Source organism: Ranitomeya variabilis, chromosome 4 (assembly GCF_051348905.1).
Source record: "Ranitomeya variabilis isolate aRanVar5 chromosome 4, aRanVar5.hap1, whole genome shotgun sequence".
Classification (NCBI taxonomy): Eukaryota; Metazoa; Chordata; class Amphibia; order Anura; family Dendrobatidae; genus Ranitomeya; species Ranitomeya variabilis.
In genome coordinates this window covers 23795295-23816526 of record NC_135235.1, presented here as the reverse complement: position 1 = coordinate 23816526, position 21232 = coordinate 23795295, and the positions used below count along the sequence as shown (strand labels likewise).

Genomic DNA, 21232 nt, shown 5'->3' with positions numbered 1-21232 from the left:
CTAAAGATACGTCATCATAGAGTAGTGAACAACCTACCTGGACCAATGAAGGATTTAGGTTCCTCAAGCCCACCAGGGGTAATGATTCATCGTCACCGCCTTCTGCGGGAAATTTGCATCCATCATGAGATAACAGCACTGTGACCAACTGGGGGATCCCACGGTAATCAAGTGATTCACTAAGAACCCGATGTGGTGAAGGCAGTCTCAGTCCTAAATACAATGGGGCACTAAAGGACTGTTCAGTTGGGTATGTAATGTAAGGCAAATAAATGCATTGTTCCCTGCTAGGTCATCGAGGACTATGGTGGGGTCTCAGTTCTCAGGGTCATTGACCTCATTAGAATGTTGCGTAAAAAGTGGTTGTCTAAAGATCATAAACGGTTAAAACTGAAATTTTTAATTTATTAAAATTCGTCTCTGTTCTCGAGAACAAATCATTTTATTATTCTTTTGTTCCGTGAGGGGAGACTATGGCAGCGTCCCCACGCCTCTATGACTGAAAGCCGGCGGCTCCTGGGAGGAATAAAGTTAATTTTCTCCCTGTAGCCACACTTTCAGTACTGCGGCCCGGCATCTTTCTAACTCTATGTTCACAGGTTGCATTTTTTCTGCAGCCAAAACCTGATTTCTTGGCAACTAAAAAGCTGTAGACAAAAACAGAATTTTCTGCCTTTTTTGTTGCTTTTTTGTTGCATTTTTGGCTGCGTTTTTCAGGATCCCAAAGTTCAGCTTCGCTTCCACCGCAGAAGTATAAACAATGCAAAGTGTTAGGTCACCAATGCAAGACGTATTTCACACCATGAAACATTTTTGGAAAAAAAGACAATTTGATGAAATTATTTAGTGGAAAAAGAATATTATGTCTGAAATAAAAAACTTCACATGAGTTTATGAAATAATACACAATCACAAGTGTAATAGCGGGGGGCGGTGAACTGGTCAGGAATAGTTTACCCAAGACATTGGAAGAGCATTGAGCTGGTCAGGCTTTGTTTACTTTCGCACCTTGGTCGGCCAATGTTTACTTTGCTCATATCACTAATTTAATTAAATTGTACTCATCCTAGCTGCCATTCTCAGGTGACGAGACCAAGACATTATGGTTTAAACTTGGGAAAATCACAAAAATAAATGTTTCACATCCTGCTGTACCTGCTTTTTCTTAACTAAAAACGCTACAAAAACTGATGGCAACATTTTTTGCTGCGCTTTTGCTGTTTTCTTGCACTTACTCATTGCTTTCTATGGGTGAAAAAACGCTACAAAAACGTTGAAAGAAATGACATGCTGCAGTTTTCCAATTCAGTCAGGAAAAAAAAAACAAAGTGTGTGCAGATTTCTGAAATCTCATAGCTTTTGCTGGTTCTGTATAACGCAGCTTTCAATTTGCATTAATTAATTTGTGAACATAGCCTAACGCTATTATCCCACAGATTAACCCTACATCTGCAGGCTAATTGTGTTATCAGATATGACAGGTTCCCTATAAATAGTGTAATTTCAACAAATTTTGCATAACGCAATAGTGCAGGAAATATTAAGAAACTGTGTAATATAGATACAATCAGTCAAACATGCTCTTATCTCTATGTATGAGCCGCTTCTCCTCTTCCTTCTGCCTCCTAATCTCATCATTCAGTCCTAAAAACTGCTAAAATCTTGGTCAAAACATCACAGACTACCATCTTACTGATGGATCAGATTATATTGACCTACTGAAGCCTAAAGTGAGAGATCACCCCCGTGCTGGATTCACAGCAGCACTGCTCAGTACATAGGTATAATATTTCCTTACTGCTGCTGTTCCTGAACTTGTGCTACATAGAGACAGGAGAGCAGGCATCCCTCATGTCTGTGGATGAGAGACATCATATTAGTATGCATGTAAGATATCAGCTAGTCTTCACCCACTAGCTCAGAGACAACTGAAAAACAGAGCCAGAGCTTGAAGAGTGGAAAACTGGTGAAAAGTGCAGGATTCAGGTCACATAATGGCCAGAAACAATCTTATTCCTCATGAACACATGCACGATGGGATATTGTGAAACGGAGATCTGATAATGATGATGACATGAAAGACAATCCAGAAATATTGGCACAATAAATAAAATGATTGTTTCTCACATTAATCTATGTGCATGTTAGTTCATATAGATATAATAAGCTGATCATAGGGAACCTGTCCCCTTTTTTTAATGGACTATCTATGAGACTGTTGACCTTTTGTTTGGATGTGTAGCCAGGAAACATAAAGCGGACTCATGTAAGGATGATCCAGTGCTTGGTACACAGCTGCAACAAGTGAAGCTCAGTGCTGCCCTCTAGTGGAGCCATGTGTGCACTGCATAACACTGATTAACAAGGGACTGGATCATATGGAAACCTGACTGGTCTCAATGCAAAATATCCGGAAATGTCACTTTGGATCTGCAACCTCCAGGGTGGAGTTGGGGCGCACATATTACATCTAATGGCTGAATCAGTCTGGACCTTTATCCTGATCGCTTACCTGCGCTCACACTGGCACTAATTATATATGAACACACTTTATTAATATGACGACACATGTTCACCATGCGCTTTATACCTCTATTATTGTCCACCAGCAGACTGTGCACAGATTGTAATGTGATGTTTTTTAATATATTCCTGTAAATAATGTATTAATTGCACATTGATTGAATCTCTACATATACTGTGTCTCCACAATCAGTCAGTGCTCGAGAAAGGTTCATTTATATCGAGACGACACATGGCCTAAATAACATTCCTTTGGTTTGGCAGCTATAAGAGTGCTGCCGACCTTTTCATTTTTAGATAGATAGATAATAGATAATTGATAGATAGATAATAGAAAGATAATAGATAGATAGATAATAGATAATAGATAATCGATAGATAGATTAGATAGATAGATAGATAGATAGATGATAGATAGATAAATAATAGATAGATAGATAGATAATCGATAGATAGATAGATAGATAGATAGATAGATAGATAGATAGATAGATAGATAATTGATAGATAGATAATAGAAAGATAATAGATAGATAGATAATAGATAATAGATAATCGATAGATAGATAGATAGATAGATAAATAATAGATAGATAATCGATAGATAGATAGATAGATAGATAGATAGATAATCGATAGATAGATAGATAGATAGATAATCGATAGATAGATAGATAGATAGATAGATAGATAATAGATAGATAATAGATAATAGATAGATAATAGATAATAGATAATCGATAGATAGATAGATAGATAGATAGATGATAGATAGATAAATAATAGATAGATAATCGATAGATAGATAGATAGATAGATAGATAGATAGATAGATAATAGATAGATAGAGAGATAATAGATAAATAATAGATAGATAATAAATAGATAGATAACAGATAGATAATCGATAGATAGATAGATAGATAGATAGATAGATAGATAATAGATAGATAATAGATAGATAATAGATATATAATAGATACATAGATAGATAATAGATAGATAATAGATAGATAATAGATACATAGATAGATAATAGATACATAGATAGATAATAGATAGATAATAGATAGATAATAGATAATAGATAGATAATAGATAGATAATAGATACATAGATAGATAATAGATATATAATAGATAGATAATAGATAGATCCCCTGTAATAGCTGTGCATATTTAAAGAGTAATTTATAAGATGTCGAGCTGAGATGAGAATTATTTTCTTTGCCCTCGGATCTGCCTGATCATTTGCCTTGGATTCTAGCTTTGACCTGGTACTTCAGTACTGATCCATTTATTCTTCCCTGCACAGACATAGAGAAATATTAGTAAAGAACCATCTCACAGCCACCACTAGGGGGAGCTTACTGCGTACAATGTTTACATTGAAATCAATCTACTGAGCTCCCCCTAGTGGAGGCTGCAGGGAGGAAGAATGATACGTTTTCACAGTGTCGGTGCAGGGGATTTGGAGCTCTGTATAAGAGAAATTGACCCCCTATAAAGATATATCAAATAAAAATCAGCACAAATTGACACGATGATGAATAGTGGACATCGATTTCACTGACTGACTTTGAAGGAAGAGTGATTGCAGGGTCTGTATTATGAATGGAGGCAGTAAAGTCATTATTGGAGAGTGATTTTCCCATACAGACATACAACGTATTCACGGCGGCATATTGTGACACGGTATCTACAGGTAACAGGTGCGTTGTGCGACCCATCAGAGCGAGTGCGGACGGTGCGGAGGTCCCAGCAGTATGTGTGCTGTAGGGTGGGCGCAGACTGGTGGAGAGTGAGGGGCACTGAGCGTGGAGAGATTAGTGAGACAGCTGGGGAGGGGGGAGACCGCTCAGAGCAGAAAGCATCTCCACGAGACCCCGGACTGGAGGAACAGAGGCATTTATAAAACCCTACACGGGAGGCGGCAGAGAACGAGCAGACCCCCGAGAGGAGACCATCAATGGGGGGACACATCTTTTATCCTAGGGAATGGGAAGCTCCGGACTGCTGCCTGTCTACGGCTGCCGTCATCTGCTCCGACAGGAGGTCATGAGGGGACAAGCTCATCTCTCCCACCAGCATTACTTGTGGGCACCTTACAGGGCTGAGATCCCGGCCCCGGCCCCGACACCATGGGGCCCATTAGGAGACTCGTTTGTATCTTCTCCTTGCTGCCTCTTGCTTCTCTTCTCCAGGGTGAGTGTCTTAATCGCGCTAATTGCTCCTTTAGACCAAGTTCCTTGTCTCTTTGCATTTCAGATGGTGCGGTGTTTAGTTTGGTAGGACTGTTACATCTCGAGTTAATTGGAAGTGTCCGGGTCCAGGAGTCAAGCCTCGTTGACTTCTATTGTCCCAGGAGAACACCGCACATTACTAGTTGTGATTCCTATCGGTAGAACATGTGTTGCCGTATGACAGCAGTGCTTTTAACGCAATGGGTTAACTTACATCCAATATTTTTGTAAATATGGTTCTTAAATTTAACTTCTTTTTTTAACGATCATCATTCTGTCCAGATTCATGCCCTTCGGTGATTAGAACTTATTGCCCTAATACGGAGCGCCATATCCCTCATTTTGTCATAGAATTACATCATAAACTTCAGGTTGACTGCAGCCACCACTAGGGGGAGCACACCGCATACTGTGCTATTAGTGAACTCAATGCACAAAATGTATTCACTGAGCCTCCCCCTAGTGGTGACTTCAGGCGGCCATAATAATAATTAATGTGTATTTCTGATGTTATGCTGTATTTCAGAAAAATAGAGCAGTTATCACTATAAAAACATAATGTGATAGTATTCAACAGCTATTTTTTAAATGAAATTCAGTTTAAAGGAGTTGATCAATTGTATCAAGTCATTAACTATCCGTAAGATAGGTGATACAGTGGGGAATAAAAGTATTTAGTCAGCCACCAATTGTGCAAGTTCTCCCACTTATAGAGATGAGAGAGACCTGTAATTGACATCATAGGTAGACCACAACTACGAGTCAAAATAAGAAAACAAATCCAGAAAATCTCCTTGTCTGATTTGGCAAGATTTATTTTGCAAATTATGGTGGAAAATAAGTATTTGGTCATTAACAAAAGTTCATCTCAATATTTTGTAATATATCCTTTGTTGGCAATGACAGAGGTCAAACGTTTTCTGTAAGTCTTCACAAGGTTGTCACTCACTGTTGTTGGTATGTTGGCCCATTCCTCCATGCAGATCTCCTCTAGAGCAGTGATGTTTTGGGCCTGTCGCTGGGCAACACGGACTTTCAACTCCCTCCAAAGGTTTTCTATAGGGTTGAGATCTGGAGACTGGCTAGGCCACTCCAGGACCTTCATATGCTTCTTATGAAGCCACTCCTTTGTTGTCCTGGCGGTGTGCTTGGGATAATTATTATGCTGAAAGACCCATCCACGTTTCATCTTCAATGCCCATGCTGATGGAAGAAGGTTTGCACTCAAAATCTCACGATACATGGCCCCATTCATTCTTTCATGTACACAGATCAGTCGTCCTGTTCACTTTGCAGTGAAACAGCCCTAATGCATGATGTTGCCACCCCCATGATTCACAGTAGGTATGGTGTTCTTTGGATGCAACTCAGCATTCTGTCTCCTCCAAACACGACGAGTTTTGTTTCTACCAAACAGTTCTACTTTGGTTTCATCAGACCATATGACATTCTCCCAATATTCCTCTGGATAATCCAAATGATCTCTAGCAAACTTCAGACGGGCCCGGACATGTACTGGATTCAGCAGGAGGACACGTCTGGCACTGCAGGATCTGAGTCCCTGGCGGCGTAGTGTGTTACTGATGGTAGCCTTTGTTACGGTGGTCCCAGCTCTATGCAGGTCATTCACTAGGTCTCCCCGTGTGGTTCTGGGATTTTTGCTCACTGTTCTTGTGATAATTTTGACCCCACGGGGTGAGATCTTGCATGGAGCCCCAGATCGAGGGAGATTATCAGTGGTCTTGTATGTCTTCCATTTTCTTATTATTGCTCCCACTGTTGATTTCTTCACTCCAAGCTGGTTGGCTATTGCAGATTCAGTCTTCCCAGCCTGGTGCAGGCTACAATTTTGTTTCTGGTGTCCTTCGACAGCTCTTTGGTCTTCACCATAGTGGAGTTTGGAGTGTGACTGTTTGAGGTTGTGGACAGGTGTCTTTTATACTGATAACAAGGTCAAACAGGCGCCATTACTACAGGTAATGAGTGGAGGACAGAGGAGCCTCTCAAAGAAGAAGTTACAGGTCTGTGAGAGCCAGAAATCTTGCATGTTTTTAGGTGACCAAATACTTATTTTCCACCATATTTTGCAAAATAAATCTTGGCAAATCAGACAAGGTGATTTTCTGGATTTGTTTTCTCATTTTGACTCTCATAGTTGTGGTCTACTTATTATGTCAATTACAGGCCTCATCTTTTTAAGTGGGAGAACTTGCACAATTGGTGGCTGACTAAATACTTTTTTTCACCTCTGTAACTTGCTAGTGGGTGGAAATCTGTTTGCTGGGATTCTCACCGATCCCGAAAAGGGGGATCTGACATACCAGCAGAAAGAAATTTTCCATTGATTCTACAGGGAATATGTTTGCTACAAAAGTATCACTGTCAGAAAATCAGGCACAGGCGTTGAGCATGTATAAAATCCTTGTGGCTTCAGTCAAGCCTGTGTCTCCATGACAGTGACATAGGCAACCAACCCTAACTAACCCTAACCCTATCTCTAAGTCTAACTCTTAGCCTAACCATAGCCCTAAGCCTAACTCATAGCCTAACCCTATCTCTAAGCCTAACTCTTAGCCTAATCCTAGCTCTAAGCCTATCTCCTGGCCTAAGCCTTGCCTTAAGCCTAACTCAAAGTCTCACCTTAATCAATTGCTTACCCTATTTAAATTTAGGAAAAGTGTAAAAATATAAAAGCCGCTCAAGGTTATGAATGAAGAAAGTATTGAATCATGGGAGCTTCATGTATAAAAGGAATTTCATTATGTGCATTATACTTGATTCAGTGCTGTCTTTATTTAGTACATGCCAATCTTCTGTCCATTGCTGGGGAATAATATGCTTTGTAGGTGTTGCAACGTTATCTTGTTATCTCTAGTGCTAAATAGGCACCATAACATTTTCTTGGGCATCTCTAGTGCATACAAGACTCTGTGACAATATCCTGGACATCTCTGATCTTACTAGGCACCGCAATGTCATCCTGGATGTCTGTGGAGCTTACTAAGCCCAAAAATGAAATTCTGGACATCTCTGGTGCTTACTAGGCCCCATATTGTCATCCTGGGCTCCTCTGGTGCTTTCTAAGCCCAACAAAGTCATATTGGGCATCTCTGGTGCTTACTAGGCTCCATAGCATTTTCTTGGGTATCTGTAGTGCTTACAAGGCTCCGTGGCAATAGCCTGGATATCTCTGCCGCTTACTAGGCACCGCAATGTCATCCTGGACATCTTTGGTGCTTACTATGCCCCACAATGTCATACTGGATATCTTTGGAACTTACTAGACCCCACACTGTAATTCTGGGAATCTCTAGTGCTTATTAGGCCCCATAATGTAATCCTGGACATCTCTGGTGCTTATAAAGTGGTACAAAGTCATCCTGGAGATCTCTAGTGGTTATAAGGCTTTGCATTTTCACCATGAGCATCTCTGGTGCTTACTAGGCATTGTAACATCTTCCTGGGCACATCTAGTGTTTACTAGGCCCCACAATGTCACCGTGGGCACCTCTGGTGCTTTCTAAGCCCCACAATATCATCCTGGGACTCTCTGATGCTTACTAGGCCCCGTAAAGTCATCATGGAGGTCTATAGTGCTCATCAAGCCCTGCAATGTCATACTGGGCATCTCTGGTGCTTCCTAGGCCCTGCAGTCCTATCATGGGCACCTCTGGTGTTTACTAAACCATGAAACATCATCCTGGGCCCCACAGCAGCATTCTGGACATCTATGGTGCTTACAAGGCCCCATAAAATCATCGTGGCCATCTCTGGTGCTTAGTTACTGGATCCCGCAAAGTCATCCTAGAGATCTCTAGTTCTCATTAGGCCCCGCAATGTCATCCTGGGCATCTCTGGTGCTTACTAGGCCCTGCAATGTCATCCTAGAAACCTCTGGTGTTTACTAGGCCCCATAATGTAATTCTAGGCATCTCTGGTGCTTACATAGTGACACTGGACTGAGAAAGTGCAAGAGGCTCCCAGGATGCTGCAGCGAAGATGCCGGATGCAGAAGAGAAGACCAGAAGCCAAGGATGCTCTGATTGGACATGGACCAAGACAGCCTCAAGCAAATTGTTCACCTATACATGTTTATTATGGTCCTCAGTGCCAACCAGTCTTTCCTTGACCAGATTTACTCTTTCATGTGGCTTAAAAGTGAACTATAAAGAGGGAGAACTGATCTTATGTAAAATGGACGATAAAATGCAGGAGTAATGGCCGTTTCCGTAGCCCCCATAGAGTTGTACATAATGGGAACCAACACAATATCCAGTCCCCTTTGTGGACATATTGGTGGGAATTAAGCGAGACTGGGGCCTCTTGTTCTACCTAATGGTGGGAGTCTGAGCAATCGGAACACCACTGATCTAGTAAGAATGTTAAAGGGGTCACCAAATTCTATGCAGCCTCTTAGAAAATCCCAAGTTTATAGAGGGAGTGGTCCTCATCTCTTGACCATCTCTAAACTGCAGAGAACAAAAACTTAAGGTGGGAAAAATAAATTAATATTCATGTCACAACTCATCTGTCCCGCTGCCTCTACATCCCACCGTTGGTCCTCTTCTCCACCCGACCTCTTCTTCTGTCCCCCGGTATATAACATCCTCTCCGGCAATCTTCAATCTGAACCAAAGATGCCCATGACTTCACGACTGAGGCGCTAAATGAACCTTTTGACGTCATGCACATCGTGACAGCACAATGTTATGAGGATCAGTTTTCACCAGAAGCCGTGACACGGAGTGAAGGCGGAGTGAAGTCCGTCGTGCACCTGGCGGTAAAGAGAAGAAGATCGGACAGATCAGAGGATAGGACGGTGGGCGGCGAGGTATGATTTTATTTTCTGACACCTTTCCTGGCTCTTTACAATCAAATAAAAATACAGCCAGCCGCCATTTTGCTGAATATGCACAAAGAAAATACCGGTAACAACATTTCGGATTCAGAAGAATATAACTTTTTTTTTTTTTTAAATTAAAAGGCAAATTCTCCATGAACAAAGTCACTCATCTCTGTTGACCACAACATTTTGTAGACCCTGAGCTGCCCAAATTAGCCATTTTGGACATCTTAACTTTATGCTTGGCAGTCGGACAGATCCTAAACAATTTGGTGCAGAGTGAGAAGGGAGTCTCCTATACAGCGAAAGAACTGATATCTACAGGTCCTAAAATGATTGTCCCCTACAAACGAAGAAAGGTGGTTGACTATGCGGATTGAAGACTATTTTGCTTTTTTCTTGTCCAAAATATCCTTTGATTTGGAACTACCTCCTTGTCCTGCCTCCATAATCCGGTCTCCGTGTCTCTAACATCTTCCAGTTCATTTCATTGACTAAGTAGTTTTATATCAGGTGCCTAAAGAATTGTCCTTAATTTTACCCTGGATCTACATTAAAGTGAGAAGAGAAAGCGTGTCAGTGACACATGATATTCCGTGCGAGAATCCCTCTCTGAGACGAGCACAGAGTCACACTGCATGGCAGACGTCACCCACCCTGCGCCACGGGCCATCACTCAAACAATGCGGGTCTGACCGGGGCTGGTCTCAGCTGCTACATGCATGCCGTATGACCTACTTTCTGATCCTGCAGATTAAAAAATATACAAACACTCCAGAAAGAAATGCCAGGAGATATGAAGAAAAGGAAAGGCGCAATTAACATCGGAGAGTCCTTAGAAGGCAAACACCCAATAATGTGAATACAGCCTAGGGAGCAATGAAAATACTAAATTAGGAACAATCTGGAGACAAAACTAAAGCGCCTGGTCCCCAGTGCAAAACCAGAAATCTGTGAAGAGCCATCTATGCTATTGGGGTCTGTGCATGTAGTAGGGGGTTTTCAGCAGGGTGGATTGATTTAAATCACGCCGATTTAAATCATGATTTAAATCACGATTTAAATCAAAAGATTTTTTTCTATTTAAATCGGATCGATTTAAATCATGATTTTAATCATGATTTAAATCACTGATTTAAATCAAAAGGTTTTTTTTAATATAAATCACGATTAAAATGAGAAGTGAGAGCAGTGCGCATGTGCGCCCATAGTTACACGGACGAAACTAGGGGCAACAATCTAACGCCAGGGTGAGGGGGGGACCCCAAAGTAAGTAAAAATCTTTTTTGTTTTACTATATGGCAATAGGTAGGTGTTTAAAAGCAGCATGTCTTAATTGTATAAACTATTAATAGCCTCCACATTTTGTTCATACTGCCCCTTTAATTCCACACTTCTAGCTTGGTTTCACTTTTGGTTTAGTTTCTTTTTCCATTCAGTTGACATGCCCAAACTTGTTGGATAGTCAGCATCCTACAGAAACCTCTGGAAGAGCATGGCATTGTGAATGTTACACATATACAGCCTTTATTCTACTGAGTTAAACAACTCAGCTTTATCTCATGATGGAAGAACCTTTGGATGGTAAAATATTTTCCTCAAAAAGCAGTTTATTGAAAAAAATCCGATTTAAATCAAAAAAATCCGATTTAAATCAAAAAAATCCGATTTTTTTGATTTTTTTTAAAAAACATTGATTTTTATCCACCCTGGTTTTCAGGGTCCATCAGGCACCACTGCCCACGTGTCACCTCTACAGCCCGTCATAGCTCCAACTCTGGAGCAAGGACCTCAGATTGAAATATAGTCCATAAATGTGGGGGGAGGGAACAGGAAGAAGACCGCCATAGGCAAAACCATGGGAAAAAAGTGGCAGAATTAGAAGTTTTCTGGAATCTTTGAAAAGTTGGCAAAAAGTAGAAAATGTAAAAAAAAAGAAAATAAATAAGTATCCCTTACTACTTAATCCCCCATTGCTCCAGTGGCAGTGCTCTGGTCCTGTGTCAATTTTCAGAGCTATGGACAGTGGTTGGCTGCAGCGGCCATGTAGATGATTGATAGGACATCCTTACTGCAGGTGGGGAGCACCAGAGTGGTGAAGCAGTTTTTTTTTTTTTTTGATTTGTAACGCTCCTTTTTTGGCAACTTTTCCAAGAACGAGGAAAATGTATTTAACTAATTTATGGTGTGTGTTGGGGGGGGTATCTCCTTAATGCTCTGCTATGGTATATCACTACCGAGGAGCAGTCCAAAGATGGTGCAGTTGGAGCACAGGTACAACCTCAGATGGCATCCAACCACATATAACAGAGGCGCAGTAACAAACAGATCCAAATCCAGAGATTAAATTTCAAATTGCAAAATTGTTAAATTATAAGCTTTATTTAGAGACAAGCCACCACAGATGGTAGAAGTGAAAGTTCAGATGGTAAAAGTAAAGAGCAATCACATATAGCACAAGTACAGTCACAGATGGTAAAAGTGCAGTCACAGATGGAATAAGTGCAACCACATATAGCACAGGTACAGTCACAGACGGTAAAGGTGCAGTCACAGATGGTAGAAGAGCAATCACAGATGGTAGAAGAGCAACCACATATAGCACAGGTACAGTCACAGATGGTAAAGGTGCAGTCACAGATGGTAGAAGAGCAATCACAGATGGTAGAAGAGCAACCACATATAGCACAGGTACAGTCACAGACGGTAAAGGTGCAGTCACAGATGGTAGAAGAGCAACCACAGATGGTAGAAGAGCAATCACATATAGCACAGGTACAGTCACAGATGGTAGAAGAGCAATCACATATAGCACAGGTACAGTCACAGATGGTAAAGGTGCAGTCACAGATGGTAGAAGAGCAACCACAGATGGTAGAAGAGCAACCACATATAGCACAGGTACAGTCACAGATGGTAAAGGTGCAGTCACAGATGGTAGAAGAGCAACCACAGATGGTAGAAGAGCAATCACATATAGCACAGGTACAGTCACAGATGGTAAAAGTGCAGTCACAGATGGAATAAGTGCAACCACATATAGCACAGGTACAGTCACAGACGGTAAAGGTGCAGTCACAGATGGTAGAAGAGCAATCACAGATGGTAGAAGAGCAACCACATATAGCACAGGTACAGTCACAGATGGTAAAGGTGCAGTCACAGATGGTAGAAGAGCAACCACAGATGGTAGAAGAGCAATCACATATAGCACAGGTACAGTCACAGATGGTAGAAGAGCAATCACATATAGCACAGGTACAGTCACAGATGGTAAAGGTGCAGTCACAGATGGTAGAAGAGCAACCACAGATGGTAGAAGAGCAACCACATATAGCACAGGTACAGTCACAGATGGTAAAGGTGCAGTCACAGATGGTAGAAGAGCAACCACATATAGCACAGGTGCAGTCACAGATGGAATAAGTGCAATCACATATAGCACAGGTGCAGTCGCAGATGGTAGAAGAGCAACCACATATAGCACAGGTACAGTCACAGATGGTAAAGGTGCAGTCACAGATGGTAGAAGAGCAATCACAGATGGTAGAAGAGCAACCACATATAGCACAGGTACAGTCACAGATGGTAGAAGAGCAATCACAGATGGTAGAAGAGCAACCACATATAGCACAGGTACAGTCACAGATGGTAGAAGAGCAATCACATATAGCACAGGTACAGTCACAGATGGTAAAGGTTCAGTCACAGATGGTAGAAGAGCAATCGGATATAGCATACGTACTGTCACAGATGGAAAAAGTGTAAGCACACATAGCACAGGTGCACTTACAGATGGTAGAAGTGCGAGATCAGATAGTAGAATTGCTATCAAAGATGATGAAGGTGCAATCACAGGGGGCAGAGGTGTCACCTCAGATGATGGAGGAGTAACTGGAGATAGAAGAGGTGGAATTCTCAAATCGCAGAGTTAACATCTCAAATATTTGTAGCCTCAGATGGAAGGAGACCATCTACACTACCATGATGGTATGGGTGCAATCACAGCTGTTATAAGTTCAGGCACTGTGTAATTCCAGATATTACTGGCATAATGACAGATTGTTGATGATTATAGTCAGATAGTGGAAGTGCAAGCTCAGTTCATAGATGTGCAATTTCGGATAGTAGAGGTGAAAGGTGCAAAGGTAAATCCATGATATTAACCATTAAAATACAGAATGCATAAAAATAAAAACTGTAATATTAGCGCTCTGTTTCCCTATGATTTGCTCATAGTCCAATCCTTAAACACTTATGTATATTGCTATCTTGTATTACAGATATTTTACTTGATACAACATTAGAAACCTCAGAGATCGGCTGGTCAGCCCATCCAGAGGAAGGGGTGAGTGATCCAAGTGAATGTTGGTGTAAAACCCTCCAGGAGATGCGCTGGAGAACATCAATTGTCACCCAGATTTTTTGCTTTTCTCCTCTTTTCTGTTTCCGTAGTGGGATGAAGTCAGTGTTTTAGACGGCCAGCGACGGCTGCTGCGCACCTACGAAGTCTGCAACTCATACGCTCAGCGCTCCAACCAGAGCAACTGGCTGCGCACAGGCTACATCCCAAGCCGCAGTGCTCGACGTGTATACGTCAAATTACGTTTCTCAGTACGAGACTGTGCCAGCCTTCGCCCACCGCCGTCTCGGCGTCACCTGGCTTGCAGAGAAACATTTACCTTGTATTATAGGCAAGTGGACAGCGCCATGGAAGCTGAGGAATGGGAATGGACGGAAACGTCTTGGATAAAAGTAGACACCATTGGAGCTGGCAAAAGCTTCTCACGAGACCCGGGAAAAGGTGGGCAGGGTCCTCGGTTGGACGAGAGAACTATAGACTTTGGGCCAATTATTAGAAATGGATTCTACCTGGCATTTGTGGATTCGGGGGCTTGTTTATCTTTAGCTGCAGTAAAAATTTACTTTAATAAGTGTCCGGCTTCTCTGAGGAGCTTGGCATCCTTTCCTGAGACTCCATCGAGTGGAGACGGAGGGGCATCACTGGCAGAAGCCATAGGGAACTGTGTAAATGGCGCTCACCTCCTGGGCACCACGCGACTCAGTCTACACTGCGGAGGAGAGGGCGAGTGGATGGTGTCAAGTGGAAGCTGCATCTGTAACCCCGGAAGAGAAGAGAGTGAAGAAGGCACTGAATGTCGGGGTAAGGTACAACATGCCGTGTCACTCAAGAGGCCGACTATGCTCCACAAATTAGTGTCTTGTGTTGCAGTAGCCACTAGTTAAAAGGGCTGATAATGAACCATAGAGGAAGCTCATAGGTTTTCATCAGCCATGAGGCTCACCTTACTTATTACCCAATGGGTAAAAGGAACTGTGCAACTTTGCACGCTCTGCAACCTAGGCAAAAAGAGAGGGGATATATTCTACCTACTCCTTTCTCCACTAATGGATGGAAAGTTGGGTTGGTGACCTTAGATTGGCCACTTTTGGCCCCAAATGAGCACATGTCATGGCATGAGCCATCATGTTGAATTGGTTTCATTGTAAATTTTTGAGACCCGGATGAATCTACAACATGGAAAATATTTTGTGAGGATTGAACTTATCTTGGTACTTTAAGAACCTGGGAAAAGAGTTCCTTTTTTTCTGGTAACTTTCTATATAAGTTCTTTTGTTAGTGTAGTAGAGGAAGAACACTATTTTTGAACATTCTCTCACTTGTATCCTACATTTCATACCAGTTTTACCCTCTACAGACTCTCTCTAAATTTCAGTTGTCTCTGAGCTAGTGGAAGGAAACAAACAGCTATGAAGTCTTCCATACACAACACACACAGACATAAGGAATTCCAGTTCTCCTGCCTCTACAAAGCACATGTTCAGAAGCAGCAGCATTGAGGACCTTATAGAATAATATTAAGCAGTAGCTGGAAATCTAGAACTGGGTTGAAATAAACACTTACTGGAAACCAGCATCTGCATAAAGCACATGTGTCACGGGGTCCTTCTCCGGTACCACACAATCAACAGAGCCAGCGAAGAGTGAAAAATCACAAGACCTTTATTTAGGCAAAAATACGAAAGGTCCATATACGATCCACCACACAAAGGATAAAATAGTCCAGAACATGAATGCAGTTCAGTAACAGGATAAAAGTCCAACAATCCAGCAGACAAAGGATAACATAGTCCACATACTCTTCTTTCTCTCTGAGGTGCTGTGAACACATCATCATTCCACACAGGACTGATCTGAGTCTCACCTCCTTGATCTTTTAAAAGTCTCCCTCCTCATTCACAGGTCAGGAGGGGGAAGGTCCCAGGCGCTTGTTGTTTCAACAAGTTTAGGTCAACATGTCATTAGCATACTAGCAAACAATACAGTGCTGTGGGGGCTGATATCAGATGGCAGCAACAGCCATTCATCAATTAGCAAATAAACTCCTTCTGCAAGAGAACACCCTGAAAATAAGTAAAATAGAAATATACACAAAAATGATACCCACATAGCATATCACACCATCACAACCTCTCCCCCCTCATAATAAGTGAGCACGCTATGAGGTCTACACAGACCTCTGGCCTGCTCACTTTAGTCCACATTGCTCAATAGTTTATAGTTCCTTGTACAGTGGCAGGGGTTGCAATAATCATGAGCACTTGTCCATAAATTCCCAGGTCCTGGCTTTATGATCATACCAAGCCTTTTTGACTGGACTGGGCCGTTCGCTGATGTTCATTAGCCAAGGTAGCCAGCTGGGCTAGACAGTCTCTGAACTCTAGAACGTAGGGAATGATGGGCGTTCCGGTATCTGCGATATCTCCCTCCAATTGTTCTTTCAGAAGAGTGAGAGGCCCATGGACCTTCTGCTCCCACAAAATGACTTCGTAACTCCCCAATGTCATTTCCAAGGAGAATATCTGCAGGAACTCCTCCCATAACTCCAATCCAACACAGTTTTTCTCCAAAACCATAATCCAAACGTACCAAAGCTCGCTGTATATATTTGCGGACACCCCCCACCAGGACAATGGGAATTCCCAGGCCCTGGTGAATTGCCTCGGGTCGAACCACACGGGGGTCAGCAATAGTCAGGAATGCCCCCGTGTCTCTAAATCCCGACACTTTGTATCCATCAATTAAGACATCCTGCAGGTGGCAATGCCATTGCTCTGTATTTCTGATGGACAAAGGCCGGAGTCCGTACACCCCAGGAGGGGTATCTATGGTGCCGTGGTCGGTGGTCCACTCTGGTGGGGGTGGTGGTAGCTCTTCCTCAGGTGGGATGGAGTGCACAAGATGTACTGGACGAGGTGGGGCAGCGTGGGGCTCCCTCCAAAACCTTGAGGGACAGCCAGACTGCAAATGTCCAGGTTGCCCACACCCATAACATCTCCTCTCTTTGATACCCCCAGGTCGTGGTCGGAACTTTGGAGCCCAAGATTGTGAGCTGTGATTGTCATCGGGTTGTGACTAGGTGGAAGGGCAGATATAATCGGAGGGGGATGGGGTGCGGGAGAAGGCCGTGGTTCATAGTCCAGAAGCCTCCTCCATTGTGGTCGGATAGTAAGGGCTTCATCGGCCAGGGCTGCAGCTGTATCCATGGTGCACGGCGTGCGCTCCCGGACCCATTCCCGTACCTCTGCAGGACACTTGGCAAGAAATTGTTGTATAAGGAACGCCTGTATAACATCTTCCACAGTAAATGCGTTTTCTGCTTCCAGCCATCTCCGAAATGCCTGGGACATCTTATGTGCATACATCCCAAATGATCCCCCCATAGTGCATGGGAGGTCTCGTAACTTGGCCCTATATGAGTCTGGGGTGATAGCATGGTAATCCAGGATAACCTGCTTTACAATGTTATAATCCCAATTCCGCTGTGAGTCAATGGTTTGGTAAGCCTCCGCCAGGCTACCATTCATGAGTCCCACTAACAAACGCATCCAGCCAGAGTGGGGAACCTCCATCACAGCACACTGATGCTCAAAGTCCTTGAAGAACCCCTCCACATCTCCGGAAGCCTCATCAAATGGCTTAAACTCTGTCCGGGTTATCCGTACAGGCTCCCGTATCATTGGGTTTGCATTCCACATTGCGCTACTCCCTCTTTCAAGCTCCATTGCTTCTTGTCTATGCTGTACTCAGCGAGCAGCCTCCTCCTCATACTCCTGAGATACACCTGGACCCAGAACCACCATCTCTTCTTCGTACCACACCACCCACTGGCTTTTTGAGGTGGGGGTCCTCATCTCCTGGGCTTGTCCTTCAGACATCTTGGAGGAGGTTGTCGGGCTAGCACCAACCAGTAGATCAATTAAGGCCTCTTTAGTCAGTCCCTGGTAGTTCAGGCCCCGGTCTCTGGCTCTCTTCTGTAAACTGGATACAGTCCAATTTCTGTACTCACTCTGTGTGTGGTTCTCCATTAGGTTACGCTCTGTTGATCCCTCTGCTTGCCACCAGTTGTCATGGGGTCCTTCTCCGGTACCACACAATCAACAGAGCCAGCAAAGAGTGAACAATCCTGTTACGTGTTACGGGACCCCTCAGCACCCAGAATATGTTGTGCAGTTATATGTATGTATAATAGGTTCCATCTGAGAGGCATGTCCCTAATGCATGAGCCCACAGGCTGCGCCCCTGGGCAGAGGGGACAAGATATCCCCCTTCTGACCTCCCCTACCTTTGTAATTCCCACAGTAAATATCGGCAGGCTCCGGCACCCTGCGGCTATTGTAATGTATGTCTGGCCTGCTGCTTTTCAATTGGCCCGCCCTCTGTATCTGTGTGATATATTCTGTGTCCTGTGAATAAAGTGTGGTTAGACTGGAAACACGTGGGGATGCTGTGATTATTTTATATGCCCCCATGTAACTAAGGAATTCCAGCCAGCCTCCTTCATTCAGACTCCAGCCAAAGCAGAGTGGACCTCTTGAAACACGGGGTGGTACTGAAAAAGGTACCCCAGCTCGGTAGACCCCGTTACAAATCTCAAGACCTTTATTTAGGCAAAAATACGAAAGGTCCATATACGATCCACCACACAAAGGATAAAATAGTCTAGAACACGAATGCAGTTCAGTAACAGGTTAAAAGTCCAACAATCCAGCAGACAGAGGATAACATAGTCCATTTACTCTTCTTTCTCTCTGAGGTGCTGTGAACACATCATCATTCCACACAGGACTGATCTGAGTCTCACCTCCCTGATCTTTTAAAAGTCTCCCTCCTCATTCACAGGTCAGGAGGGGGAAGGTCCCAGGCGCTCATTGTTTCAACAAGCTAGGTCAACATGTCATTAGCATATTAGCAAACAATACAGTGCTGTGGGGGCTGATATCAGATGGCAGCAACAGCCATTCATCAATTAGCAAATAACTCCTTCTACAAGAGAACACCATGAAAATAAGTAAAATAGAAATATACACAAAAATGATACCCACATAGCATATCACACCATCACAACATGATACAGTGGTACTGAGCAGTGTAGTTGTAAATCCAGCACTGGGGTGAGATAAACACGGGAAAGTAATATCTGCATAAAACACACTATACAGTGGTATTGAGCAGTTAGCTATGAATCCCGCAATGGGTTAGATAAACACTTATCGGAAAGTAACATCTGCATAAAGTGCACTATAAAGTAGTAGTGAGTAGTGTAACTGTGAATCCAGCACAGGGGTGAGATAAATACTTATAGGAAAGCAACATTTTCATAAATCACAGTAAATAGTAGTGGCAAGCACTGTAGCTGTGAATACAGCACTGGGGTGAGAACCACTTACAGGAAAGCAGCATTTTTCAGTATGCTTATGCAATATTGTATGATCAGAAAGTTCTTTTTACCTACTTTGCCAGTTGGAACTTTAGAATGTCTGAAATCAACATTTTGTTTAATCACAGAGGCAATTTGCTGTTCTCATTTCCCCCATTCTTTATACCGCAGCCCATTCATTGTGGAGTAAAAGCAAAAAAACTGCATCTGCTGAGTAAAAAGTCAAGGAGAACGCACTTGTATTACTGACGAGAATATAATGATTCTAAACAAAAAGTAGCAAAACCAACAGTGAGATCATCAGGAACCAGCCTCATATACAGGAGCCACATGATCATCAGTCAAGAAACTTGTGAAAGGTCTCCCTGATTTTAGCAACTGTGGAGGTTTGCTATATATCTGTTATGTGTCTCGCTCCTTCCGCCATCGTCGGTATATAGAGCTCCCGCTCTGCTTATACCAGTGTAATCCTGTAAATCCCTTTAGCTATATAACCTATTTTATGTAGATTGAAGATTGCGAGGCATCCTGGAATATTCTGATTAAAAAGGAATTATGAGAAAAGAACACAAAATTGAGTATTAGCAGAGCAGGAACCATTAAATCAAAGAATGGCCATTATAATATTTTTATTTGTGGGAAAAATACAATTTTTTTAAGAAAATGATTATCATAATTCATGTATATTCAAACATTGAAAATCTCAACAGAATATTTACTGCTGCAATATACTGTAACTATACTAGAACTAACCACTTTACACAGAAATATAAATTATTACTATTTATTTATATAGCATCATTGATTCCATGGTGCTGTACATGAGAAGCGGTTACATACAAGTTACAGGATATCACTTACAGTAAGCAAACTAACAATGACAGACTGATACAGAGGGGCGAGGACCCTGCCCTTGCGGGCTTACATTCTACAGGATGGTGGGGAAGGAGACAATAGGTTGAGGGTTGCAGGAGCTCCGGTGTTGGTGAGGCGGTAGCTCCGGTAGTGGTGAGGAGGCAGCGGGGTCAGTGTAGGCTTTCCTGAAGAGGTGGGTTTTCAGGTTTCGTCTGAAGGATCCGAATGTGGTTGATAGTCGGATGTGTTGGGGCAGAGAGTTCCAGAGGATGGGGGATATTCAGGAGAAGTCTTGGAGGTGGTTGGGTGAGGAGCGAATAAGTATGGAAGAGAGAAGGAGGTCATGGGAGGACCGGAGATTACGTGAGGGAAGATATCGGGAGATTAGTTCAGAGATATATGGAGGAGACAGGTTATGGTAGGCTTTGTAGGTCAGTGTTAGTAATATGAGCTGGATGCGCTGAGGGAATGGGAGCCAGTGAAGAGATGTGCAGAGGGGGGAAGCGGAGGAGTAGCGAGGAGAGAGATGGATTAGTCAGGCAGCAGAGTTAAGGATGGACTGGAGAGGTGCAAGGGTGTTAGCAGGGAGACCGCAGAAAAGGATGTTGCAGTAGTCAAGGCGGGAGATGATGAGGGCATGTACAAGCATTTTTGTAGATTGATGGTTGAGGAAAGGACGGATTCTGGAGATATTTTTGAGCTGGAGGTGACAGGAGGTGGATAGAGCTTGGAAGTGCGGTTTGAAGGACAGGGCAGAGTCGAAGGTTACTCCGAGGCTGCGGACTTCCGGTACGGGGGAAAGCATGATGTCGTTAATTGGGATGGATAGGTCAGGTAAGGAAAATCTATGAGATGGAGGAAAGATGATGAGTTCAGATTTGTCCACATTGAGTTTGAGGAAGCGAGAGGAGAAGAAGGAGGATATGGCTGATAAACACTCTGGGATTCTGGACAGCAGAGCGGTGACGTTTGGGCCAGAGAGGTAGATCTGAGTGTCATCAGCATAGAGGCGGTACTGGAATCAAT

The 21232-nt window shown here is 42.9% G+C and overlaps 1 protein-coding gene across 1 annotated transcript in view; it reads left to right on the top strand.

Annotated features, from left to right (window-relative positions):
- The first annotated feature begins 13403 nt into the window (after positions 1-13403).
- Positions 13404-21232, top strand: part of LOC143767547 (ephrin type-B receptor 5-like) — a 111960-nt gene continuing 104131 nt past the window's right edge. The window contains exons 1-3 of the mRNA XM_077255956.1: positions 13404-13498; positions 13848-13956; positions 14064-14772. Of these exons, the coding sequence (XP_077112071.1) occupies positions 13404-13498; positions 13848-13956; positions 14064-14772 (913 nt within the window). The remainder of the gene's footprint in view (positions 13499-13847; positions 13957-14063; positions 14773-21232) is intronic.